Source organism: Salmo salar, chromosome 19 (genome assembly GCF_965601325.2).
Source record: "Salmo salar chromosome 19, fSalSal1, whole genome shotgun sequence".
NCBI lineage: Eukaryota > Metazoa > Chordata > Actinopteri > Salmoniformes > Salmonidae > Salmo > Salmo salar.
Genome location: NC_138309.1, coordinates 74,414,636 through 74,441,811, shown reverse-complemented (window position 1 = coordinate 74,441,811; position 27,176 = coordinate 74,414,636). Strand labels below are relative to the sequence as shown.

The 27,176-nt window shown below is 46.2% G+C and overlaps 2 protein-coding genes across 4 annotated transcripts; one reads left to right on the top strand and one right to left on the bottom strand.

Annotated features, from left to right (window-relative positions):
• Positions 1-3,103: 3,103 nt before the first annotated feature.
• On the bottom strand, positions 3,104-5,323 carry si:ch211-140b10.6 (uncharacterized LOC106579506). Its single transcript, XM_014159453.3, has 3 exons — positions 5,181-5,323; positions 4,076-4,150; positions 3,104-3,897 (listed from the first exon to the last, which is right to left on the bottom strand). Exons 1-3 carry the CDS (start codon positions 5,204-5,206, stop codon positions 3,477-3,479), a joined length of 522 nt encoding a protein of 173 aa, XP_014014928.1. The 5' UTR covers positions 5,207-5,323; the 3' UTR covers positions 3,104-3,476.
• Positions 5,324-5,608: 285 nt separating this feature from the next.
• lnx2a (ligand of numb-protein X 2a) lies at positions 5,609-25,250 on the top strand. 3 transcript variants are annotated; one of them, XM_014159454.3, is made up of 12 exons: positions 5,609-5,753; positions 8,958-9,151; positions 9,431-9,813; positions 16,338-16,582; positions 16,682-16,819; positions 16,941-17,140; positions 17,267-17,662; positions 17,746-17,946; positions 19,760-19,937; positions 20,237-20,486; positions 21,578-21,736; positions 24,060-25,250. In XM_014159454.3, exons 2-12 carry the CDS (start codon positions 9,131-9,133, stop codon positions 24,193-24,195), a joined length of 2,307 nt encoding a protein of 768 aa, XP_014014929.1. In that variant the 5' UTR covers positions 5,609-5,753; positions 8,958-9,130; the 3' UTR covers positions 24,196-25,250. The 3 variants fall into 3 exon arrangements, with proteins under 3 accessions (XP_014014929.1, XP_014014932.1, XP_014014930.1); XM_014159455.3 differs by having other exon boundaries at positions 5,616-5,743; XM_014159457.3 differs by lacking the exon at positions 16,682-16,819.
• Positions 25,251-27,176: the final 1,926 nt, after the last annotated feature.

Genomic DNA, 27,176 nt, shown 5'->3' with positions numbered 1-27,176 from the left:
TGATACAATCTCTATTGCACTCCACACTGCCCTTTCCCACCTGTACAAAAGGAACACCTATGTGAGAATGCTATTCATTGACTACAGCTCAGCGTTCAACACCATAGTGCCCGCAAAGCTCATCAATAAGCTAAGGACCCGGGGACTAAACACCTCCCTCTGCAACTGGATCCTGGATTTCCTGACGGGCCCCCTCCAGGTGGTAAGGGTAGGTAACAACACATCCGCCACGCTGATTTTCAACACAGGGGCCCCACAACCTCTCCCTCAATGTGATCAAGACAAAGGAGATGATTGTGGACTACAGGAAAAAGAGGACCGAGCACACCCCCATTCTCATCGACGGGGCTGCAGTGGAGCAGGTTGAGAGCTTCAAGTTCCTTGGCTTCTAGATCACCAACAAACTAACATGGTCTAAGCGCACCATGACAGTCGTGAAGCGGGTGCTATATCTCTTGACACATTGATGAAAATAATTATAGCCTCTAAACCTTCAAGCTGCATACTGGACCCTATTCCAACTAAACTACTGAAAGAGCTGCTTCCTGTGCTTGGCCCTCCTATGTTGAACATAATAAATGGCTCTCTATCCACCGGATGTGTACCAAACTCACTAAAAGTGGCAGTAATAAAGCCTCTCTTGAAAAAGCCAAATCTTGACCCAGAAAATATAAAAAACTATCGGCCTATATCGAATCTCCCATTCCTCTCAACATTTTGGGAAAAAGCTGTTGCGCAGAAACTCACTGCCTTCCTGAAGACAAACAATGTATACGAAACGCTTCAGTCTGGTTTTATACCCCATCATAGCACTGAGACTGCACTTGTGAAGGTGGTAAATGACCTTTTAATGGCGTCAGACCGAGGCTCTGCATCTGTCCTCGTGCTCCTAGACCTTAGTGCTGCTTTTGATACCATCGATCACCACATTCTTTTGGAGAGATTGGAAACCCAAATTGGTCTACACAGACAAGTTCTGGCCTGGTTTAGATCTTATCTGTCAGAAAGATATCAGTTTGTCTCTGTGGATGGTTTGTCCTCTGACAAATCAACTGTAAATTTCGGTGTTCCTCAAGGTTCCGTTTTAGGACCACTATTGTTTTCATTATATATTTTACCTCTTGGTGACGTCATTCGGAAACATAATGTTAACTTTAACTGCTATGCGGATGACACACAGCTGTACATTTCGATGAAACATGGTGAAGCCCCAAAATTGCCCTCCCTAGAAGCCTGTGTTTCAGACATAAGGAAGTGGATGGCTGCAAATGTTCTACTATTAAACTCAGACAAAACAGAGATCCTTGTTCTAGGTCCCAAGAAACAAAGATATCTTCTGTTGAATCTGACAATTAATCTTGATGGTTGTACAGTTGTCTCAAATAAAACTGTGAAGGACCTCGGCGTTACTCTGGACCCTGATCTCTCTTTTGACGAACATATCAAGACTGTTTCAAGCACAGCTTTTTTCCATCTACGTAACATTGCAAAAATCAGAAACTTTCTTTCCAAAAATAATGCTGAAAAATTAATCCATGCTTTTGTCACTTCTAGGTTAGACTACTGCAATGCTCTACTTTCCAGCTACCTTGATAAATCACTAAATAAACTTCAGTTAGTGCTAAACACGGCTGCTAGAATCTTTACTAGAACCAAAAAATGTGATCATATTACTCCAGTGCTAGCCTCTCTACACTGACTTCCTGTTAAGGCAAGGACTGATTTCAAGGTTTTACTGCTAACCTACAAAGCATTACATGGGCTTGCTCCTACCTATCTTTCCGATTTGGTCCTGCCATACATACCTACACGTACGCTACGGTCACAAGACGCAGGCCTCCTTACTGTCCCTAGAAATTCTAAGCAAACAGCTGGAGGCAGGGCTTTCTCCTATAGAGCTCAATTTTTACGGAATGGTCTGCCTACCCATGTGAGAGACGCAGACACGGTCTCAACCTTTAAGTCTTTATTGAAGACTAATCTCTTCAGTAGGTCCTATGATTGAGTGTAGTCTGGCCCAGGAGTGTGAAGGTGAACGGAAAGGCACTGGAGCAACAAACCGCCATTGCGGTCTCTGCCTGGCCGGTTCCCCTCTCTCCACTTTGATTCTCTGCCTCTAACACTATTACAGGTGCTGAGTCACTGGCTTACTGGTGCTCTTCCATGCCGTCCCTAGGAGGAGTGCGTCACTTGAGTGGGTTGAGTCACTGACGTGATCTTCCTGTCGGGTTATTATTTGACCCTGCTGGTCATCTATGAACATTTCAACATCTTGGCCATGTTTTGTTATAATCTCCACCCAGCACAGCCAGAAGAGGACTGGCCACCCCTCATAGCCTGGTTCCTTTCTAGGTTTCTTCCTAGGTTCTGGCCTTCCTAGGGAGTTTTTCCTAGCCACCGTGCTTCTACACCTGCATTGCTTGCTGTTTGTGGTTTTAGGCTGGGTTTCAGTACAGCACTTTGTGACATCAGCTGATGTAAGAAGGGCTTTATAAATAAATGTAATGTAGGTACATACTACCTCAACTAACCGTGCCCCCGAACATTGACTCTGTACCGCCCCCCCGTATATTTTATTTTTTACTTGTTACTTTTATTTACTCTTATCCATATTTTTGGAAACTGCACTGTTGGTTTAGGGCCCGTAGGTAAGCATTTCACTGTAAGTTCTACACCTGTTGTATTCGGCGCATGTGACTAATAACATTTGATTTGATCATGTCAGTTTACAGATCGTACCAGCAAGATTCACAATGAAATAACAGAGCTGAGTGCAAGATGGGAATAAGTGTGTCAAAATTGAGAATAAGAATAGGAAAGACACGACTTCCAGTTAAATGATCAGTAGAAACAAATGCAATTTAATCAGTTATGCTTGTCACAAACTGACAACAGCAACCCCAATCTTTCTCACATTCTCAGACAATACATTATTTCCAGTCATTCAATGGTTATGTACGTCTTTCCAGTGATTCAATGGTTATGTATGTCTTTCCAGTCATTCAATGGTTATGTATGTCTTTCCAGTCATTCAATGGTTATGTATGTCTTTCCAGTCATTCAATGGTTATGTATGTCTTTCCAGTCATTCAATGGTTATGTATGTCTTTCCAGTCATTCAATGGTTATGTATGTCTTTCCAGTCATTCAATGGTTATGTATGTCTTTCCAGTCATTCAATGGTTATGTATGTCTTTCCAGTCATTCAATGGTTATGTATGTCTTTCCAGTCATTCAATGGTTATGTATGTCTTTCCAGTCATTCAATGGTTATGTACGTCTTCGAGGGAGAAAACCTCCTCTGGTAATGCCGTTACAGCACTCCCTACAAGGTTATGATGTCACATGTGGCTCCTCCCACTGGGAGTGTCCTTGACAGGTGCGCGTGAGCGTGCTGGTTTGATTGATAGAAGGTGTGGCCTATGGAGTGAGAACTGGCCCTGAAATGGGCGTGGTCTGATGAGGAGGAGGAGCTACTATCGGCGGAGAGAGCGGTCTCTACAAGAGGAAGGGGCTTCAGATGGGGAGTGTTCTTTAGAATGGGGACTGTGTGTTTTGTGACCAGTGACGCTTTTATCCCGGTGTTTCTTGTCTCTATGGCTGTATCTGTCATTGTCTCCAACCCCTCTGTATTTGTAGCCGTCTCTGTGGCACGTGTTGCTGTCTTTGTCTCTTTTGTGCCCATCTTTGAGACTATGTTCTCTGCTGTCCCTATGACTGTCTTCGTCCCTGTGTCGTCTGTGACTGTCTCTGTGGTCTGTGGATGGGGTCCTGCTGCGCCGCCTACACTCTGATGTCTGTTCTCCTGAGTGGCCAGCAGGGCGGCGCTGTGGGATGGTGGTGCGCAGAGTGTTGAGCAGGAAACGCTTGTTGGTGCTGCGCAGTGGACATTTCATCCTGGAAGACAGTTGAACCAAAATTAACATTTCAAACCAGCAAGGCCTTCAATATTATCTTTGATATGCATCTGTCTTGGTCTGTCACACCTTGCTATGTGTCAAGTACATTCTGCATTGAAAGCCAAACACCCGTAACAGATGGTTTACCAGATCCTTTCCTAACGTATGCCACTCACCAGCCTGCTGGACCCATGGTTTCTGCTCGCACCCGAGCCCTACTGGTCTCCTTCAGCAGCTCCTCCACTGCACGTCTACATGGCACATGGAGAGAGTGACAGAGAGAGTTTAGGGCGCAAGAGAGGGAGATATTAACATATAAGTAGGAGGAAAAAGGGAGAGTAGAGAAAGAGACAGAAAGAGAATAAAAGTGAAGGAAAACAGCAGGATAAAAGGCAGAGAGAGAAGGCACTATGCCAGTCACAGAGCTAGAGGCACATGTCATGTGTGTCCTGGGTTGACCTGCTGAGTCATTCTGCCCTTTGACCACAGATCAACCGTTACAGCTGCACTTTGACCACAGATCAACCATTACAGCTGCCCTTTGACCACAGATCAACTGTTACAGCTGCCCTTTGACTACGGATCAACCGTTACAGCTGCCCTTTGACCATGGATCAACTGTTACAGCTGCCCTTTGACCACGGATCAACCGTTACAGCTGCCCTTTGACCACAGATCAACTGTTACAGCTGCCCTTTGACCACAGATCAACGGTTACTGCTGCCCTTTGACTACAGATCAACCGTTACAGCTGCCCTTTGACCACGGATCCCAGACTAGTGTGCACAGGAAATACAGAATCTCTCATGCACATTTTATTTTAATGTCAATGGTACACACAGACATCAATCTCTATTTTCCCTTTTTACACACACACACACACACACACACACACACACACACACACACACACACACACACACACACACTTTCCAGCAGCTGCGACTCAAAAATATCCTCAACTTGTTTAGCTGGCATACAGTACCCTACTGAATCGCGACAACAATTCAGTCTCTATGTGAGTTATCTAGATAGTCATGCAACAAATAATTGAAACATAGCTAGCTAATCATTGACACGCATAGCAAGCTACCTAGTAGCTAAGCTGGTGAACAATTAACTAGCTATTTTAACAGCATAATAAATCACACTGATCTAGCTACTTGACTAACGCTACTAGCTGACGTTCCTTAGCTAACGTTAGCTCCCCCTTCAAAACACCCCAGAAATTCACATCAAGCAAGAAATACCAGTCTGGCAATAGGATAGATTATAACATACTTCTCCAATTCGCCATCATCTGCCATAGTGTAATGATCAATGTAAAATAATCAAAAGATATTTCAAATCAATACTGCCAATGCTAGCTAATGTTTATTTCTGAATATGTATGTTTACTTCTCCTCCATGGGGGCCTTCCGGCGGGGACCCCGCATGACTACTGTCCTTAGCAGTGCCTTATGTAATATCGAAATTTGTACGTAAAAAAAACAGATAGTGTTGCTTACCAACAAACAAATTATGTTTCAATGTTGTACAACAGTATGTATTTTGTCTAATATTGAAAATACATGTCATAATGATACTTTTTAGTGGTTAGTTTCGAACAGGCATAAAGGGAAGCCTCTAATTTAATTTGGGGATTGACAGCACGAGACCCTGCCCCCTTCTGCTTGACTGACTGCTGGAGAAGAGCAGTGGGCGGGTTCTTCACGGCGAAAGTCACCGGGGCGTTTTATGTGCGCTGCTACAGCTCTGCTTGTTGCGGTGAATGTGTGATTGAGGTCCGTTAATTGTCCCCTCTCGGGGCCGGAGTTCTCGGCACCAAGGAGAAGCCGGAATAGGTAATATAATGTATGTATTCTGATCGCACATCTTCACTGTCACGATGTCTAGAACATATATATATAAAGCAGGTTCTATATCTATGGTCTAGTAATAGTCTATAGCTTTCAATTGAAGTCGCTATTGTCCATCCATGATGTATCCATCTCAGCGCTATTCCACGGATCTCGAAGGAAGGGAGGGAGGAATCTGACAATCAGACAGACACTCCGGCTGGTTCACTCACCAGCCTAAATGGAGAAGGGTATTTCTGTCATCGAACCAATTATATGATCTATCTGAATCTGAATCTGCGTGTCGTCTTTCAGGGCAGTGCATAAAATGGGTAGTCAAATAATGCAATTTAAATAGATAGCCTTTGTTTGGTATATGCCGTTTTTTCTCCCCTTCAATAAGCCATTATGTTATTCAGCCTTCAACTATATATATTCTAGGCTAGGCTATATTGAAACGAAACATGAAATGAAACATTGCATATTCAGGTTTGTTTGTTTTTTGCGAAGGTTGACAAGATGATTATGCTATTGAAAATCATGGTAGCCGTAATGGATCTTTGGGATTGTGGTTTTATTAGTCTACTGACTACCTTATTAACGTGATCAACTGTTCCTGAGGGCAAGGAGATATCGCGTTTTCCTCTTGTCTGACATGCAAGATTGTTGTAGACAATATGTTATAGTCATGGTTTACCCCTTTATTTGGGTTGGCAATAGGACAGACGTCATCTTCTTTGTTCGTTAGTTATCGGGTATTGTGCATTAGTCGCTGAATCGCTGTAGGCCTTGTCTACTGCTGGTATCAATAGAAGGAGCAGAGAACAGCAAGCCTATGAATGAAATAACAATACAATAGCATAGTGGCCTTGAGGCGCCGGGTAACACAACAAAGACAAAAACACACAAACACACACACACACGCTGTTGCAATCTAGCTATTTTGAAAGTAAGAGTCATTTAAGTAATTTAAGTGCTCTTGTAACTGCTGTATTATCCTGGCAGAAGGTTAAAAACAAAGGGTGAGCGAGAGAGCGGGAAAGAGAGAGAGATCTAACTTATAGACTGCATTAGTCTTGCATGTCAAACTTATACACAGCAGTGGTTGAAAGACACTGCACACACCCACAAACTCATACCCAAAAAGCATACACTGTGTGTGTACATACGTGTGTGAGTGTGTGTGTGTGAGTTAAAATGATGTCAGAGCTTTGTTATGGAAACAGAGGAGCCTTATGTCTACATGAATAATGCATCTCCAGCTGCACACACACACACACACACATTCACATAGAGACAGAAGCAGGTACTTAAAACAAGGAAAAGGGTACCAGCAGTCAAGGAGACAGATGCAGGTTACATAGACAGGTTATATAGAGGCATGTAGTCATGGAAACAACAGTCATAAAGACAGGCAGAAACAGCAGTGGCACGGTCAGAAGGACAGGAACAATTAAGAATATAGCCAGCAGCAGATAGAAGTGTACGGAAATAGAAAGGACACATGGAGGAGAGAACACTCCATCTCTATCTACACAGCTCTGAATGTCAAGCTCTACTGAACATGCTCCGTAGCCATGGAGACAGGAGCAGACCCTCACACAGACAGACAGAGGCTGCATCTTAACAGTCTAAAGTGGCTTCCTCTCCGCGTCATCTGTTTTGGTCTGAAATCACAGGATCGGTGAAAGCAATATGGTGGACGACTATTTAGCATTTGCTATGACCTCTTCAGTTCTTTCAGATTCATGCAGATGGAGGCAAGGAGATGAGAATAGAGGCTGGTAGTCAGGCGTTATTAGCTTGGCTCTGTTTCTGTTTCAAATACGCTCCCTTGTGTCGATTTGTGTCCATGAGCTCCTCAGGGACAGGGCTAGAGTACTGTAGTAGGGGAAGTGAGTCTAAATGGCTTTGGATGTGTAACACAGTGGAAATGACTGGTACACAATGCATTAGTTTTGAGGACGGCTCAGCATTGGGGATTTGTATGAGTGGTCGGCTGTGTTTCAGAGCTGGAAGGAGTTTTCCGTTAGCTCTGGCTCTCTCACGCTGCAGAACCGGCCAGAGTGCATCCACACACACACACACACACACACGTTTGTTTTACTATCCTTGTGGGGACCAAACAATTGACCTCCATTCAAAATCCTATTTTCCATAACCGATAACCCTTAACCTAACCCTAATCCTTAACTTAACCCTAACCTTTAACCTAACCCTAACCCTAATTGTAACCCTAAACCTAAACCTGACCCCTAAGCCTAAAATAGCCTTATTCCTTGTGGGGACCGGCGAAATGTCCCCACTTGACCAAATGTTTCTCGTTTTACTGTCCTTCTGGTCCCCACAAGGATAGTAAAAACAAAAACACATCACACACCACATACACACCACATACACACCACATACACACCACATACACACCACATGCACAGTGATCAGTTGGCAGTCTTCCACTCTTTTTTCTTGACCCTATCTCACAGCTCTCTCTCTCTTTCTGTCTTCGTCTCTCATTTTCATTCTGTTTCTCTACTCCTTTGTTTTTCCATTTGACCCTTTCTCTCTGTCAACCTTTTTTCCTTTTCTCTTTCCATCTCTCTCTTCTCCCTCCTGTTTTCTTTCTCCCCTCCCTCCCCTCTCCCTTTCATATTCTCTCTCTCGTCTCTTTTTCTCACTCCTTCTCTCTCTCTATCTCTCTATCCCTCTTTCTCTTCATCGTTCTAGCCCTCTCCCTTTTTATCTCTCTCTCCTTCCTCTCAACCATACCCATGTCCTCTCTGCCTCAATCCCAGATAATTCCTTCTGTCTCAATCCCAGATAATTCCTTCTGTCTCAATCCCAGATAATTCCTTCTGTCTCAATCCCAGATAATTCCTTCTGTCTCAATCCCAGATAATTCCTTCTGTCTCAATCCCAGATAATTCCCTCTCTGTGAGACTGTAATATTGCAGCAGGCGAGAGCGAAAGAGAGATTACACTGAGCATGCGCAGTGCTACAGTACATCATCTCTGCACACACTACACACACTACACACACACGTTGATATAAACATGCACACATGTCACATATACACTAATACAATGCAAATATTTACCAAGTTATACAGTACTACACATGTATGCATGAGTACACACTCACATGCACACACGTGCAGAGACACACACACACAACACTATGTTTAATTTCCCAGCTTTTTAACCCCTGCTCTCTTACCTACAGGGTGATGTCTGATTGGCCACTGGGGGGCGGCTGTCCTCTCTGTCACCAGCTCACCCTCTGAGGCTTATGGGATAGGACGCCCCCCTCCCCACCCCTTTGTAACGTCCCGACCTGTAACCCCAGTGACGACTGTGCCAAAGGCCGTGCCTGGCGATTGGAGCCCTGGTCCTGACATGGGCAGCCCCGGCTGTGAGGTGGGTTTGGATTTTGCAGTTTGTACCCTCCCAGCTGTGTGTATGAGTGGTACTGGTACCACCGTGTTGAATTGTGTAATGCTGATCCTCTGATCTGCTATTTACCATTCCGATCCGCTAATTACCTTGTATACACAAAGAAAAGACAAGTTGGTAATTACACTGTAATAACATACAGATTACTTGGTTGTTTCTTTGGGATTTATTCAAACAAGCTTTTCTGTTCAACTATCATTGTCCTCCAACATCTCCCATATAAATCTCTTCTCCTTTATCCAGGTGGGTCCGGCAGGGCCTGTGGAGCCCGTGCTGGAGGCCTTGTGTCCAGAGTGTGGTCAGATCCACCGGGCCTGGGAGAACCACCTCTATAACTATCGCCTGGAGGTGGACGATGACCTGGTGTGCCACATCTGTCTGCAGCCCCTGGTCCAGCCCCTGGACACACCCTGTGGACACACCTTCTGTGCCCGCTGCCTCCGCAGCTTCCTCCAGGAGCGGGACTTCTGCCCGCTTGACCGGGAGCGGCTACATCTGCAGGTGTGCAGGCGGAGCAGCATCCTGGTACACAAGCTGCTTGACAAGCTGTCTGTGTCCTGTCCCCTGTCCCCGGCCTGCAGCCTCAGCATGCCCCGCTGTGACCTGGAAGCTCACCTCAAACACAGGTAGAGTGGAGTCTCACACACACACACACACACACACACACACACACACACACACACACACACACACACACACACACACACACACACACACACACACACACACACACACACACACACACACACACACACACACACACACACACACACACACACACACCTCACAATGTGAGTGGATATGTGACGGTGGGGAGCTCAGCAGGCTAGTGGTCGCTGTGAGGAAACTGTACATCAGGTATATCTGAAGTGAGGGAGATCTGTAGTGTAAAGTACTAATTTCAGTTGCAGAATTTGGTCTCTAAGCTGTGATGTCTTGATGCTGACATGTGTAGTGTTAAAAACAGTAAATAGGACAGACATTACAGTTGTTACTATGTAGAGATGATTCAACAGTTGAAGTCGGAAGTTTATATTCACTTAGGTCGGAGTCATTAAAACTCGTTTTTCAACCACTCCACAAATTTCTTGTTAACAAACTATAGTTTGGCAAGTCAGTTAGGACATCTACTTTGTGCATGACGCAAGTAATTTTCCAACAATTGTTTACAGACAGATTATTTCACTTATAATTCACTGTATCACAATTCCAGTGGGTCAGAAGTTTACATACACTAAGTTGACAGTGCCTTTAAACAGCTTGGAAAATTCCAGAAAATGATGTCAATGCTTTAGAAGCTTCTGATAGGCTAATTGACATCATTTGAGTCAATTGGAGGTGTACCTGTGGATGTATTTCAAGGCCTACCTTCAAACTCAGTGCCTCTTTGCTTGACATCATGGGAAAATCAAAAGAAATCAGCCAAGACCTCAGAAAGAAAATTGTAGACCTCCACAAGTCTGGTTCATCCTTGGGAGCAATTTCCAAATGCCTCAAGGTATCACGTTCATCTGTACAAACAATAGCACGCAAGTATAAACATTATGGGACCACACAGCCGTCATACCTGTCACGTCCTGACCAGTAAAGAGGTTATTTGTTATTGTAGTTTGGTCAGGACGTGGCAGGGGGTGTTTGTTTTATGTGTTTCGGTTTTTTTTGGTTAATGTTCTATGTTAGTATATTTCTATGTCTGTGTCTAGTTATTCTATTTCTATGTTTAGTTTATTGGGTTGACCTTCAATTGGAGGCAGCTGTTCCTCGTTGCCTCTAATTGAAGATCCTATTTAGTAGGGGTGTTTTTTCATGGGTTTTTGTGGGTAATTGTTCCATGTGTAGCTGTATGTCTCACAGGACTGTTTCTTGTCGTTGTTTTGATTCAAGTGTTTATTTTGGTTTTCTTCACAATAAAGAAGATGAGTATTCACATTCCCGCTGCGCCTTGGTCCCATCTTTATGACGAACGTGACAATATCACTCAGGAAGGAGACGCGCTTTGTCTCCTAGAGATGAACGTACTTTAGTGCGAAAAGTGCAAATCAATCCCAGAACAACAGCAAAGGACCTTGTGAAGATGCTGGAAGAAACAGGTACAAAAGTATCTATATTCACAGTAAAACGAGTCCTTTATCAGCTTGCAAGCCGAAGAACACCATCTCAACCGTGAAGCACCGGGGTGGCAGCATCATGTTGTGGGGGTGCTTTGCTGCAGGAGGGACTGGTGCACTTCACAAAATAGATGGCATCACGAGGGAGGAAAATTATGTGGATATATTGAAGCAACATCTCAAGACATCAGTCAGGAAGTTAAAGCTTGGTCGCAAATGGGTCTTCCAAATGGACACTGACCCCAAGAATACTTCCAAAGTTGTGGCAAAATGGCTTAAGTACAACAAAGTCAAGGTATTGGAGTGTCCATCACAAAGCCCTGACCTCAATCCTATAGAAAATTTGTGGGCAGAACTGAAAAAGCGTGTGTGAGCAAGGAGGCCTACAAACCTGACTCAGTTACACCAGCTCTGTCAGGAGGAATGGGTCAAAATTCACCCAACTTATTGTGGGAAGCTTGTGGAAGGCTACCCGAAACGTTTGACCCAAGTTAAACAATTTAAAGGCAATGCTACCAAATACTAATTGAGTGTATGTAAACTTCTGACCCACTGGGAATGTGATGAAAGAAATAAAAGCTGAAATAAAGCATTCTCTCTACTATTATTCTGACATTTCACATTCTTAAAATAAAGTGGTGATCCTAACTGACCTAAAACAGGAAATTCTTACTAGGATTAAATGTCAGGAATTGTGAAAAACTGAGTTTAAATGTATTTGGCTAAGGTGTATGTAAACTTCCGACTTCAACTGTATCTAAAGCTTATTGCTTGGTTTCTATAGCTAGCTTGAGTGCTAGCCTTTCATCTTTAGCCAACTTGTTTGTTGTCCTGACTCCTGCTGTATTTGTATTTATAAAGGATCCTGGGGTCCTTTATCATTTTAAAAACATTACAATACATTCAGAACAAATTTCACAACACACTGTGTGCCCTCAGGCCCCTACTCCACTACCACATATCTACAACACAAAATACATGTGTACGTGTGTGTGTATAGTGCGTATGTTATCATGTGTGTGTATGCATGTGTCTGTACCTATGTTTGTGTTGCTTCACAGTCCCCGCTGTTACTTAAGGTGTATTTTTATCTGTTTTTTTAATTCTGTTTCTACTGTTTGCATCAGTTACCTGATGTGGAATAGAGTTCCATGTAGTCATGGATCTATGTAGTACTGTGCGCCTCCCATAGTCTGTTCTGGACTTGGGGACTGTGAAGAGACCTCTGGTGGCATGTCTTGTGGGGTATGCATGGGTGTCTGAGCTGTGTGCTAGTCGTTTAAACAGACAGCTCTATGCTTTCAACATGTCAATACCTCTCACAAATAAAAGTAGTGATGAAGTCAATCTTTCCTCCACTTTGAACCAGGAGAGATTTTACATGCATATTATTAATGTTTCTCTCTGTGTACATCCAAGGGCCAGCCGTGCTGCCCTGTTCTGAGCCAGCCGTGCTGCCCTGTTCTGAGCCAGCCGTGCTGCCCTGTTCTGAGCCAGCCGTGCTGCCCTGTTCTGAGCCAGCCGTGCTGCCCTGTTCTGAGCCAGCCGTGCTGCCCTGTTCTGAGCCAGCCGTGCTGCCCTGTTCTGAGCCAGCCGTGCTGCCCTGTTCTGAGCCAATTGCAATTCCTAAGTCCCTCTTTGTAGCACCTGACCACACGACTGAACAGTAGTCCAGGTGCGACAAAACTAGAACCTGTAGAACCTGTAGAACCTGTAGAACCTGTCTTGTTGATAGTGTTGTTCAGAAGGTAGAGCAAGGCTTTATTATGGACCAACATCTCCCCATCTTATCATTCTGCTTATCATACCATTCTGCTACAAGACCATGGTGCTTGCCTGCGGGGCTGTGAGGGGAACGGCACCTCCGTACCTTCAGGCTCTGATCAGTCCCTACACCCAAACAAGGGCACTGCGTTCATCCACCTCTGGCCTGCTGGCCCCCCTACCTCTGAGGAAGCACAGTTCCCGCTCAGCTCAGTCAAAACTGTTCGCTGCTCTGGCACCCCAATGGTGGAACAAGCTCCCCCCCCCCTCTGTCCAGCCTATGGCCCAGTGTCCACTAAAGCTCAATTCTAATTATTTTAAAGTGCATCCTCTCTTACTTCCTTCCTCCCTCAAAGTCATCACTGCTCTGTCAAGGTTGGATTGGTGAAAGCAATGAGATGAAAACCTTTGCCTACAATGTCAACTTGGTCAACAAACATTGCCAGCAATTTTAATCAGTGATTGCCTCAATAAAGTAAGGAATGGAGGAAGGAAGGATACCTTTTAAAGTGTTTAAACAAAGTGTAAGATGCTAGGTCAGAAAAATACAGGTTAAGACAACCTAATAATTCCATGTGGCAGCGTTAGAAAATAAACAAAATCATTGGACCAGCGCCATTGCTAATTCTACAGGATGAGCATTAAATACGTGACCAGCCGTCTGGAAATCAAATAATACAGTGGTTGAAGATCAATTGAAAAACTTTTAAATTAATAGAATGACAGTAAAACAGTTATGCTATCATTCACTTCCAGACTGACAAGATGGTGTGGACAGACATGGCTGCCCTGTTCGTATCTTCTAGCCAATTTTTCTTGTTGGGTGTCACTGCACTGTTGGAGCTATGAACATAAGCATTTCACTAACCCCGTGATAAAATCTGCAAAATACGTATATGCAACCAATCCAATTTTATTTTATTCGATTTTTGCCCACGGCGCTGAACATTTATGGATAGAATTGTTACATTGCCTTTGGAACCTTCAACCTACACTAGATGTCCACTATACCTTCTCCTCACTAGATGTCCACTATACCTTCTCCTCACTAGATATCCACTATACCTTCTCCTCACTAGATATCCACTATACCTTCTCCTCACTAGATATCCACTACACCTTCTCCTCACTAGATATCCACTACACCTTCTCCTCACTAGATATCCACTACACCTTCTCCTCACTAGATATCCACTACACCTTCTCCTCACTAGATATCCACTACACCTTCTCCTCACTAGATATCCACTACACCTTCTCCTCAGCGTATGGACAAGTATACAAAATTGCTTCCCACTGGGCAACCAGTTGTAGCAGGTGAGCTATGTCTCACTCCAAGTGTTCCCTAGGTCTTTCTGAGGTGTCTGTGCATGACTGGGCATTATTTGCTCTGTTCTTAAAGCATCTATAGATTAAGGCCCAGGTCCATGTGGGTCGTTCCCTATGCCCCAACCCTAAGATAGTAATGAAGCTAACGACGGATGAGATCACGAGAGACAGAATTGGATGTCTGTCAGCTTGGACATTTAATATTGTGTCACTAAAGCCGCCTTAAAGTCAGAGATTAGAACAGAAGACTGCCAGGGCACTTGGAATGTCCTTGAACTGGGTGGAATGTTCTGGAACTTGTCTGATGATCTGATCGTTGATCCTTTAGGACTAGCTGTGGTTCTTCCTGCTTTCTGCATAGCTTAAATCATAGCAGATATATGATGGACTGGTCAATGCCAGTGGTGGAAAAAGTACCCAACTATCATACTTAAGTAAAAGTAAAGATGCCTTAATAGAAAATGACTAAATTAAAACTCACCCAGTAAAATTCTACTTGAGTAAAAGTATTAAAGTATTTGGTTTAAAATATACTTAAGTATCAAAAGTAAAAGTATGAATCATTTCAAATTCCTTATATTAAGCAAACCAGACGGCAACATTTTCTTGTTTTTTAAATTTACAGAAAGCCACAGGCACACTCCAACTTTCAGACATCATTTACAAACGAAGCATGTGTTTTTAGTGAGTCCGCCAGATCAGAGGCAGTACACGGGATGACCAGGGATGTTCTCTGTTTAGTGAGTCCTGCAGATCAGAGGTAGTAGGGATGACCAGGGATGTTCTCTGTTTAGTGAGTCCTGCAGATCAGAGGTAGTAGGGATGACCAGGGATGTTCTCTGTTTAGTGAGTCCTGCAGATCAGAGGTAGTAGGGATGACCAGGGATGTTCTCTGTTTAGTGAGTCCTGCAGATCAGAGGTAGTAGGGATGACCAGGGATGTTCTCTGTTTAGTGAGTCCTCCAGATCAGAGGTAGTAGGGATGACCAGGGATGTTCTCTGTTTAGTGAGTCCTCCAGATCAGAGGTAGTAGGGATGACCAGGGATGTCCTCTGTTTAGTGAGTCCTCTAGATCAGAGGTAGTAGGGATAACCAGGGATGTTCTCTGTTTAGTGAGTCCACCAGATCAGAGGCAGTAGGGATGACCAGGGATGTTCTGTTTAGTGAGTCCTCCAGATCAGAGGCAGTAGGGATGACCAGGGATGTTCTCTGTTTAGTGAGTCCTCCAGATCAGAGGCAGTAGGGATGACCAGGGATGTTCTCTGTTTAGTGAGTCCTCCAGATCAGAGGCAGTAGGGATGACCAGGGATGTTCTCTGTTTAGTGAGTCCTCCAGATCAGAGGCAGTAGGGATGACCAGGGATGTTCTCTGTTTAGTGAGTCCACCAGATCAGAGGCAGTAGGGATGACCAGGGATGTTCTCTGTTTAGTGAGTCCTCCAGATCAGAGGCAGTAGGGATGACCAGGGATGTTCTCTGTTTAGTGAGTCCTCCAGATCGGAGGCAGTAGGGATGACCAGGGATGTTCTCTGGGTAGGTAGGTGTGTGGGTGTGTGTGGGTGGGTGGGTGGGTGGGTGGGTGTGCGCGTGCGCAATGTATGAAACTGTACATGCAGTTTTAAAGGTTGACTTTGGGCACGAAAAGCCTTTGGTGGTTTGTCGATGTGTCATTCTGGTCATGCGGGCTGTGGCAGATGAAGCTTGTTCATTAGCTAAGCTAACCACTTGTAGCTAGCCAGTAACTCCTCCAGTATGTGTTGATGTCATTTCACAGGATATGTTTTTGGAAGGAAGCTGTAGAGATCGGTAAGAAATGTCACTTCTGTAGCCAAGTGTCTTATTCATCCTAATATTTTTGTTTTTAAGCATTAAATGACCTGGTATGATTGGGCAAAAATGATATAACTGATCAATGCACTAAGTCGACCCCCACATCCCCTCTCTGTGTCCAGGTGTCCGGGGACGCAGTGTCAGCAGAACAGTTTAGAGGGACCACCATGTGATCCCGGGGAGGAGGGAGCCATGGTGACCAGCCCCTCCAGGTCCCCACGAGCCCTCCAGACGGAGACAGACCTGCAGGAGGAGAGCTCCTCCTCGCCCCCTGGTGGCACCTCCACCACCGAAAGCAGCGTCCCCATGTGGACCGACGAGCCTGGATTGGACAACCCCGCCTTCGAGGAGAGCAATGAGGAGGACAGTGAGTAACAACTGTGTGGTGTGTGTGTGTGTGTGTGTGTGTGTGTGTGTGTGTGTGTGTGTGTGTGTGTGTGTGTGTAACCCCTCTCTCTGTGTGTAGGTTTGGTACGGTTGGAGTGTGTGGTGCCCAGGGTAAAGCGACCCCTCAGTAACCCATGCATCCACCTCCTCCGCACCGCCAGCTCTGCCTCCTCTGGATGGGACTGCCCAGAGTCACCGCCCCTCTCTGCAGAAGAGGGTACAACATCACTTCCTCCATCTGACTTCCTGTCTCTAACCTTCCAATGTAATCATGTCGAATCTAAACATTCATGAATATAAGAGATTGATGTGCTTCCATGTCCCTGTGTATCTCCCAGGTAGTGTGAAGCTGCCGTCCCTTCCAGAGGGTGAGATCACCACCATCGAGGTCCACCGCTCCAACCCCTATGTAGAACTGGGCATCAGCATCGTCGGGGGCAACGAGACGCCTCTCATCAACGTGGTGATCCAGGAAGTGTACCGTGATGGGGTCATTGCTCGAGATGGCAGGCTTCTGGCCGGGGACCAGATACTACAGGTGAGGACCATGGATCCATCCTCACCTCTTCCTCACCTTTTCTCCTCTAATATTCCTCCAAAGCCAAGCTCCCTCCCTCTCCCTCTCCCTCTCCTAATGTCCCTCTCTTTTTCTCCCTCTCTGCAGGTCAACAGTGTAGACATCAGCAATGTGGCCCATAACTTTGCTCGCTCAACGTTGGCACGCCCCTGTGCCACACTGCAGCTCACTGTCCTAAGGGAGCGCCGCTGTGTCTCTCGCCCACCCCCCTCCACCACCCCCTCAGTGCCCCACGCCCCCTGTTCCACCCCTCCGTCCAGCCCTGCCAGCCTGAGGATCACCCTGCAGAAGCGGGACTCGTCGGAGCAGCTGGGCATCAAGCTGGTGCGGAGGACTGACGAGGTGGGGGTGTTTGTGTTAGACCTGCTGGACGGTGGCCTGGCTGCCAAGGACGGGAGGCTGTGTAGTAACGACCGAGTGCTGGCGGTCAACGAGCAGGACCTACGCCATGGCACGCCTGAACAGGCTGCTCAGATCATACAGGTAAGACTGCTAGGAGATAAACAGTGTTTCTGACCATCCTCTTGTGGATGGCTAACACTACTCCCTTTTCCTGTCAACTACAGGCCAGCGGCGAAAGAGTGTATCTGCTGATTGGCCGTCCCAGCAAGCCTACCCTTCCCCCTCCATCAAGCTCCGCCTCCAACAAAGATCTGTACTGCCATGACCACTTCCTCCCCAACCACCACCACCATCACCACAGCTTCTCCCCCAACCCCAGCACCGTGCCCACCTGCGCCCACCTGGCCCGCTCCAGCACCCACAGAGTGAGTACGCACCTGAGGGAGTGTGTGTGTCTGACTGTGTTTGTTCATATGTATCTGTTTATGCTGGAGGCCTCTCCCAATGTGTATTATACACTGTAGGACCTCTCTTAGTGTGTGTGTGTGTGTGTGTGTGTGTGTGTGTGTGTGTGTGTGTGTGTGTGTGTGTGTGTGTGTGTGTGTGTGTGTGTGTGTACACAGTTGAAGTCGGAGGTTTACATACACCTTAGCCAAATACATTTAAACTCAGTTTTTCACAATTCCTGACATTTCATTCAAGTAAAAATTCCCTGCCTTAGGTCTGTTAGGCCACCACTTTATTTTAAGAATGTGAAATGTCAGAATAATAGTAGAGAGAATGATTTATTTCAGCTTTTATTTCTTTCATCACATTCCCAGTGGGTCAGAAGTTTACATACACTCAATTAGTATTTGGTAGCATTGCCTTTAAATTGTTTAACTTGGGTCAAACGTTTCAGGTAGCCTTCCACAAGCTTCCCACAATAAGTTGGTTGAATTTTGGCCCATTCCTCCTGACAGAGCTGGTGTAACTGAGTCAGGTTTGTAGGCCTCCTTGCTCGCACACACTTTTTCAGTTCTGCTCACACATTTTCTATAGGATTGAGGTCAGGGCTTTGTGATGGCCACTCCAATACCTTGACTTTGTTGTCCTTAAGTCATTTTGCCACAACTTTGGAAGTATGCTTGGGGTCATTGTCCATTTGGAAGACCCATTTGCGACCAAGCTTTAACTTCCTGACTGATGTCTTGAGGTGTTGCTTCAACATAGCCACATAATTTTCCTCCCTCATGATGCCATCTATTTTGTGAAGTGCACCAGTCCCTGTTTGCAAGCCTCCCCCTTTTTCCTCCAAACATAACGATGCTCATTATGGCCAAACAGTTCTATTTTTGTTTCATCAGACAAGAGGACATTTCTCCAAAAAGTACGATTTTTGTCCCCATGTGCAGTTCGAAACCGTAGTCTGGCTTTTTTATGGCAGTTTTGGAGCAGTGGCTTCTTCCTTGCTGAGCGGCCTTTCAGGTTATGTCGATATAGATACTTGTGTACCTGTTTCCTCCAGCATCTTCACAAGGTCCTTTGGTGATGTTCTGGGATTGATTTGCACTTTTCGCACCAAAGTACGTTCATCTCTAGGAGACAGAACACGTCTCCTTCCTGAGTGGTATGATGGCTGCGTGGTCCCATGGTGTTAATACTTGCGTACTATTGTTTGTACAGATGAACTTGGTACCTTTAGGCATTTGGAAATTGCTCCTAAGGATGAACCAGACTTGTGGAGGTCTACAATTTTTTTCTGAGGTCTTGGCTGATTTCTTTTGATTTTCCCATGATGTCAAGCAAAGAGGCACTGAGTTTGAAGGTAGGCCTTGAAATACATCCACAGGTACATCTCCAATTGACTCAAATGATGTCAATTAGCATATCAGAAGCTTCTAAAGCATTGACATAATTTTCTGGAATTTTTCAAGCTGTTTAAAGGCACAGTCAACTTAGTGTATGTAAACTTCTGACCCACTAGAATTGTGATACAGTGAATTATAAGTGAAATAATTGTCTGTAAACAATTGTTGGAAAAATTACTTGTGTCATGCACAAAGTAGATGTCCTAACTGACTTGCCAAAACTATAGTTTGTTAACAAGAAATTTGTGGAGTGGTTGAAAAACAAGTTTTAATGACTCCAACATAAGTGAATGTAAACTTCCGACTTCAACTGTATTTATATATGTATGTGTGTGTGTGTGTGTGTGTGTGTGTGTGTGTGTGTGTGTGTGTGTGTGTGTGTGTGTAGGACCTGTCCCAGTGTGTGACCTGTAGGGAGAAACACATCACTGTGAAGAAGGAGCCTCATGAGTCTCTGGGTATGACCGTGGCCGGGGGGCGGGGCAGCAAGAGCGGCGAGCTGCCCATCTTTGTGACCAGCGTCCAACCACATGGCTGCCTGTCACGGGTTGGACGAATCAAACAAGGTGAGCTGTGGGCTACATCACAGCCTGTTAGATTGTCCAGGCCAAGTTCTTATTTGGTTTGGCTCATTATCTGCCACAGCGACATTCTCAGAGGTCAGTGTTTGAATGTTCTCTCTCAGGACTCTTTGTCCTTAAGTAACAATGTATTTCTCTATGTCCCTCTCGCTCCTTCTATCTCTCCCTCTTTCTCTCTGTCTCTGCACTCTTCCGGTTCTTCGCTCTGCCTCACCAACTCCTGTTTTCACTGTCTCTGTTTTCCTCTCTCTCTCATTCTCTCTCTGTCCCCTCCTCTCCTGCAGGTGACATCCTCCTGAGTATCAACGACCAGGACCTGACCTATCTCAGCCACAGCGAGGCGGTTGGCACCCTGAAGGCCAGTGCGGCGTCACCCTCCGTCCAGCTGAGGGCGCTGGAGGTCAGCATGGTGGAGGAGCCGGACCAGGACCAGAGCCCCGTGGACCAGCTGCTGCCCACACACCACCACACACACGACTCGGACTACGACTCCTCCTGGTCCCCCTCCTGGGTCCTGTGGCTCGGCCTGCCCAGGTAAACAGGAGATATAGAAGACATACCTCGTTGGGTTGGACTCACCTGGGGTGGTTGGGATGTTGGGGGTTTGTGTGTGAAAATATTGCTTTGATTTATTTAGTGTTTTCATATTAGTGTAGGTGAAGCAGAGGATACAAGGAAAGGAAGCAAGTTGACTAGTGAGATCCACCCCATGATTCACCTGAAGTAATCTGAAGTAATCTGAAGTAATCTGAAATAATCTGAAGTAATCTGTGGAGAATGTGTAGTCGGAGCATTTGTGTTGATCTTGATTCGAGTGTGTTCTGTGTTGGGATGTAAATGTCACACAGATCATGTATTATGTGTGTGTGTTGACATGTGTGTGTTGATGTGTGTGTGTGTGTGTGTTGACGTGTGTGTTGTCCTGAACGGTGCTGTAAACATCAACAGCTGTGGATTATCAACTGAGGGGCATGTGGTGACATCCCCAATGTCTCTCCCTCATTCATCCTTCTGAGACTGGTACAGAGAGGACAGCCTCAAACTCACCCCTCCCTTTTTCTATCGTTCTCTCCTTTTGTTCCGCTCTGTCTCTCTTTCTCTCCTCCCTCTCTGAATCTCGTTCCTTCAACTCTCTTTACCTCCCCACCTCGGTCTTTCTCCATCTCTTTTTCCTTTCACCCTTTCTCTTGCCCTACTTCCCTCTCTCTCTAAACCTGGTCACGCCCTCTCTCTCTAAACCTGGCCACTCCCTCTCTCACTAAACCTGGCCCCTCCCTCTCTCACTAAACTTGCCCCCTCCCTCCCTCTCTCACTAAACCTGGCCCCTCCCTCCCTCTCTCACTAAACCTGGCCCCTGCCCTCCCTCTCTCACTAAACCTGGCCCCTCCCTCCCTCTCTTTCACTAAACCTGGCCCCTCCCTCCCTCTCTCTCACTAAACCTGGCCCCTCCCTCCCCTCTCTCTCTCTACAACCTGGCCCCCTCCCTCCTAAACCTGGCCCCTCCCTCTGCCTCTCAACCTGGCCCCTCCCTCTGCCTCTAAACCTGGCTCCTCCCTCTCCATCTCCCCCTTCTTCTGTCTCCCTCACTAAAACACTGACTCATTCTTTCCATCCATTTGTCTCAGCTTCCTTCACAGTAGCCATGAGATTGTTCTGCGTAGAAGTCACCCTGGGAGCTGGGGCTTCAGCATCGTTGGAGGATACGAGGAAAACCATAGCAACCAGGCATTCTTCATCAAGACCATTGTCCTTGGAACGCCTGCATACTATGATGGCCGCCTCAAGTAAGCCATCATTCATGTTGTTGGCTTGTAAGCATAAAGACACATTTTCATTCTTTGTAAGTTAATAGGTAATAAAGTATATACACATACATACAAACACACACACACACACACACACACACACACACACACACCTATATATACTGCTCAAAAAAATAAAGGGAACACTTAAACAACACAATTTAACTCCAAGTCAATCACACTTCTGTGAAATCAAACTGTCCACTTAGGAAGCAACACTGATTAACAATAAATTTCACATGCTGTTGTGCAAATGGAATAGACAACAGGTGGAAATTATAGGCAATTAGCAAGACACCCCCAATTAAGGAGTGGTTCTGCAGGTGGGACCACAGACCACTTCTCAGTTCCTACGCTTCCTGGCTGATATTTTGGTCACTTTTGAATGCTGGCGGTGCTTTCACTCTAGTGGTAGCATGAGACGGAGTCTACAACCCACACAAGTGGCTCAGGTAGTGCAGCTCATCCAGGATGGCACATCAATGCGAGCTGTGGCAAGAAGGTTTGCTGTGTCTGTCAGCGTAGTGTCCAGAGCATGGAGGCGCTACCAGGAGACAGGCCAGTACATCAGGAGACGTGGAGGAGGCCGTAGGAGGGCAACAACCCAGCAGCAGGACCGCTACCTCCGCCTTTGTGCAAGGAGGAGCAGGAGAAGCACTGCCAGAGCCCTGCAAAATGACCTCCAGCAGGCCACAAATGTGCATGTGTCTGCTCAAACGGTCAGAAACAGACTCCATGAGGGTGGTATGAGGGCCCGACGTCCACAGGTGGGGGTTGTGCTTACAGCCCAACACCGTGGAGGACCTTTGGCATTTGCCAGAGAACACCAAGATTGGCAAATTCGCCACTGGCGCCCTGTGCTCTTCACAGATAAAAGCGGGTTCACACTGAGCACGTGACAGACGTGACAGAGTCTGGAGACGCCGTGGAGAACGTTCTGCTGCCTGCAACATCCTCCAGCATGACCGGTTTGGCGGTGGGTCAGTCATGGTGTGGGGTGGCATTTCTTTGGGGGGCCGCACAGCCCTCCATGTGCTCGCCAGAGGTAGCCTGACTGCCATTAGGTACCGAGATGAGATCCTCAGACCCCTTGTGAGACCATATGCTGGTGCGGTTGGCCCTGGGTTCCTCCTAATGCAAGACAATGCTAGACCTCATGTGGCTGGAGTGTGTCAGCAGTTCCTGCAAGAGGTAGGCATTGATGCTATGGACTGGCCCGCCCGTTCCCCAGACCTGAATCCAATTGAGCACATCTGGGACATCATGTCTCGCTCCATCCACCAACGCCACGTTGCACTACAGACTATCCAGGAGTTGGCGGATGCTTTAGTCCAGGTCTGGGAGGAGATCCCTCAGGAGACCATCCGCCACCTCATCAGGAGCATGCCCAGGCGTTGTAGGGAGGTCATACAGGCACGTGGAGGCCACACACACTACTGAGCCTCATTTTGACTTGTTTTAAGGACATTACATCAAAGTTGGATCAGCCTGTAGTGTGGTTTTCCACTTTAATTTTGAGTGTGACTCCAAATCCAGACCTCCATGGGTTGATAAATTGGATTTCCATTGATTATTTTTGTGTGATTTTGTTGTCAGCACATTCAACTATGTAAAGAAAAAAGTATTTAATAAGATTATTTATTTCATTCAGATCTAGGATGAGTTATTTAAGTGTTCCCTTTATTTTTTTGAGCAGTATATATACACATACATACAGACACACACAGAGTATATAAATCATTAGGAACACCTGCTCTTTCCATTACAAACTGACCAGGTGAATCCAGCTGAAAGCTATGATCTCTTATTGATGTCACTTGTTAAATCCACTTCAATCAGTGTAGTTGAAGGGGAAGAGACAGGTTAAAGAAGGATTTTTAAGCCTTAAGACAATTGAGACATTGAATGGCACACATATACAATCCGAGGGTGAACGGGAAAGACAAAAGATTTAAGTGCCTTTGAATGGGGTATGGTAGTAGAGGCCAGGCACACCTGTTTGTGTCAAGAGCTGCAACGTTGCTGGGTTTTTCAGGCTCAACCATTTCCCGTGTGTATCAAGAATGGTCCACCACCCAAAGGACATCCAGCCAACTTGACACAACTGTGGGAAACATGGGCCAGCATCCCTGTGGAATGCTTTCTACACTTTGTAGAGTCCTTTCCCCTGATGAATTGAGGCTGTTCTGAGGGTAAAGGAGGTGCAACTCAATATTGGGAAGGGGTTCTTCATGTTGGGTATAGTCAGTGTATATGGTCCATCCATATTGATGTTCCCCTCTGTGTCCCCTCTGTACCCTAGGTGTGGGGACATGATAGTGGCGGTTAACGGGCTGTCTACGGCTGGTATGAGCCACTCAGCCCTCGTACCCATGCTGAAGGAGCAGCGGAGCAGAGTGGCTCTCACCGTGGTCTCCTGGCCTGGCAGCCTGGCATAGAACCGGGTCAAACTGCACTGGAGCCAAACTTCACTGGACTGCATCATGCCATGCTGAAATTACTGTAGACTGTATCTAACCAGGGCCAAATCATGCTATACTGCATCGAAACCAAGCTATGGTGCCAAATCATGCCATACTGAAATTGCTCTGGATCGGACCTACTGTAACCTGGGACAAAACACATGGACTACATCAAACCAGGCTAGAGTGAACCTGGCCCTCCTAGGCAAAATCCCTTGATACTAGGCTGGACTGTGCCAGCCCCACACCACACTGCACTCACACATACTGATGTGTTCCTACAGATGCAGGATCTTAATTTGATCACCCTGTTGCAGAACTATCCTGCAATGCAGGACATTTCAAATTTGTAGTGTATGAGGTTTAAAAAGGCTTCGGAAGTTTGTAATGTCCACTTTCAAATTTCAGACTTAATTTTTCCTTACGAAAAATGTATCAAAACGCTACAAAAATGTCCCTTCTTTATAATCAACATTTCCTGCTGTAGCAAACTGTCTGAAATTAAGAACCTATATCTGTATGGTCATGTTACCGGTCTTCACTCCCACACAGAGAGAGTGGGACTATCTGTTAAAGGACAGTATATCGTCTCTGTTTCCCTTCACTGGACTCCAGTAGTAGATACCAGGGGCATATTCACGTGGCCGCAACGTTACAGAACGTTTCAGATAGAAATTCCCTGCATAGAACAGGATTCTCTGCCATGTAGAATGAAATAGATCAGCTTTAGGCCATGTATTTCTGTCATTATAAAACGCTTCTAGGGTTATGTTCAGGAGGAGAAATCATTTTGAAACAAGTTCAGGGAACACCTGTTTCCAAACAATTTAAAAAATGTGCCCAGTCATTCCTACTGAATAAACCCAGGCCTTACCAAATCCCTGCCAAGCCCTGGAGGCCCGACCCGCCCCCCTGGACACAGCCTTAGGCCTCATCACCGTGACGACCCAGCCGTCAGCTTGTTGGGGTTTTATACGTGTGTGAATGTGTATTCTGCGGTTTAATAAAGACTTCCCACAGAGCGCATACAAGTCAGTTCTCTTACCTAGAAGTCCATCCACCGTGCTTGTGGGTGTGTGCCACCTCTGCCTGGCCCCACACCTTCATAGTGAAAGAGGAAAACATGTCTTTGGCACGCTAGTTTACTGGAGTCAGTTCAGCACCTGGATGCATTTATACACTGCTCAAAAAAATAAAGCGAACACTTAAACAACACAATGTAACTCCAAGCCAATCACACTTCTGTGAAATCAAACTGTCCACTTAGGAAGCAACACTGATTGACAATACATTTCACATGCTGTTGTGCAAATGGAATAGACAACAGGTGGAAATTATAGGCAATTAGCAAGACACCCCCAATAAAGGAGTGGTTCTGCAGCTGGGGACCACAGACCACTTCTCAGTTCCTATGCTTCCTGGCTGATGTTTTGGTGACTTTTGAATGCTGGCGGTGCTTTCACTCTAGTGGTAGCATGAGACGGAGTCTACAACCCACACAAGTGGCTCAGGTAGTGCAGCTCATCCAGGATGGTACATCAATGCGAGCTGTGGCAAGAAGGTTTGCTGTGTCTGTCAGCGTAGTGTCCAGAGCATGGAGGCGCTACCAGGAGACAGGCCAGTACATCAGGAGACGTGGAGGAGGCCGTAGGAGGGCAACAACCCAGCAGCAGGACCGCTACCTCCGCCTTTGTGCAAGGAGGAGCAGGAGAAGCACTGCCAGAGCCCTGCAAAATGACCTCCAGCAGGCCACAAATGTGCATGTGTCTGCTCAAACGGTCAGAAACAGACTCCATGAGGGTGGTATGAGGGCCCGACGTCCACAGGTGGGGGTTGTGCTTACAGCCCAACACCGTGCAGGACGTTTGGCATTTGCCAGAGAACACCAAGATTGGCAAATTCGCCACTGGCGCCCTGTGCTCTTCACAGATGAAAGCAGGTTCACACTGAGCACGTGACAGACGTGACAGAGTCTGGAGACGCCGTGGAGAACGTTCTGCTGCCTGCAACATCCTCCAGCATGACCGGTTTGGCGGTGGGTCAGTCATGGTGTGGGGTGGCATTTCTTTGGGGGGCCGCACAGCTCTCCATGTGCTCGCCAGAGGTAGCCTGACTGCCATTAGGTACCGAGATGAGATCCTCAGACCCCTTGTGAGACCATATGCTGGTGCGGTTGGCCCTGGGTTCCTCCTAATGCAAGACAATGCTAGACCTCATGTGGCTGGAGTGTGTCAGCAGTTCCTGCAAGAGGAAGGCATTGATGCTATGGACTGGCCCGCCCGTTCCCCAGACCTGAATCCAATTGAGCACATCTGGGACATCATGTCTCGCTCCATCCACCAACGCCACGTTGCACCACAGACTGTCCAGGAGTTGGCGGATGCTTTAGTCCAGGTCTGGGAGGAGATCCCTCAGGAGACCATCCGCCACCTCATCAGGAGCATGCCCAGGCGTTGTAGGGAGGTCATACAGGCACGTGGAGGCCACACACACTACTGAGCCTCATTTTGACTTGTTTTAAGGACATTACATCAAAGTTGGATCAGCCTGTAGTGTGGTTTTCCACTTTAATTTTGAGTGTGACTCCAAATCCAGACCTCCATGGGTTGATAAATTGGATTTCCATTGATTATTTTTGTGTGATTTTGTTGTCAGCACATTCAACTATGTAAAGAAAAAAGTATTTAATAAGATTATTTCTTTCATTCAGATCTAGGATGTGTTGTTTAAGTGTTCCTTTATTTTTTTGAGCAGTATATTTTAGTAATTTAGCAGATGCGATTTACAGGAGCAATTTGGGTTAAGAGCCTTGCTCAGGGGCTCAAACCAATTTTTCAACTAGTTGGCTCTGGGTTTCAAACCAGCAACCTTTCGGTTACTGGCCCAACACTCTTAACTACTAGGCTCCCTGCCGTGTGTGTTCAGTCAGTTCCGTTGGTGTCTTGTGAGCACTGAGA

Excerpts from the sequence above, each read along its gene's own strand:
- si:ch211-140b10.6 (XM_014159453.3), bottom strand. The coding sequence starts at position 5,206 with ATGGCAGATGATGGCGAATTGGAGAA. Across the intron at positions 4,151-5,180 it reads GATGATGGCGAATTGGAGAA|ACGTGCAGTGGAGGAGCTGC; the intron begins GTATGTTATAAT and ends TGTGCCATGTAG. Across the intron at positions 3,898-4,075 it reads ACCATGGGTCCAGCAGGCTG|GATGAAATGTCCACTGCGCA; the intron begins GTGAGTGGCATA and ends ACTGTCTTCCAG.
- lnx2a (XM_014159454.3), top strand. The coding sequence starts at position 9,131 with ATGGGCAGCCCCGGCTGTGAG. Across the intron at positions 16,583-16,681 it reads GGAGAGCAATGAGGAGGACA|GTTTGGTACGGTTGGAGTGT; the intron begins GTGAGTAACAAC and ends CTCTGTGTGTAG. Across the intron at positions 19,938-20,236 it reads GGTTGGACGAATCAAACAAG|GTGACATCCTCCTGAGTATC; the intron begins GTGAGCTGTGGG and ends CCTCTCCTGCAG.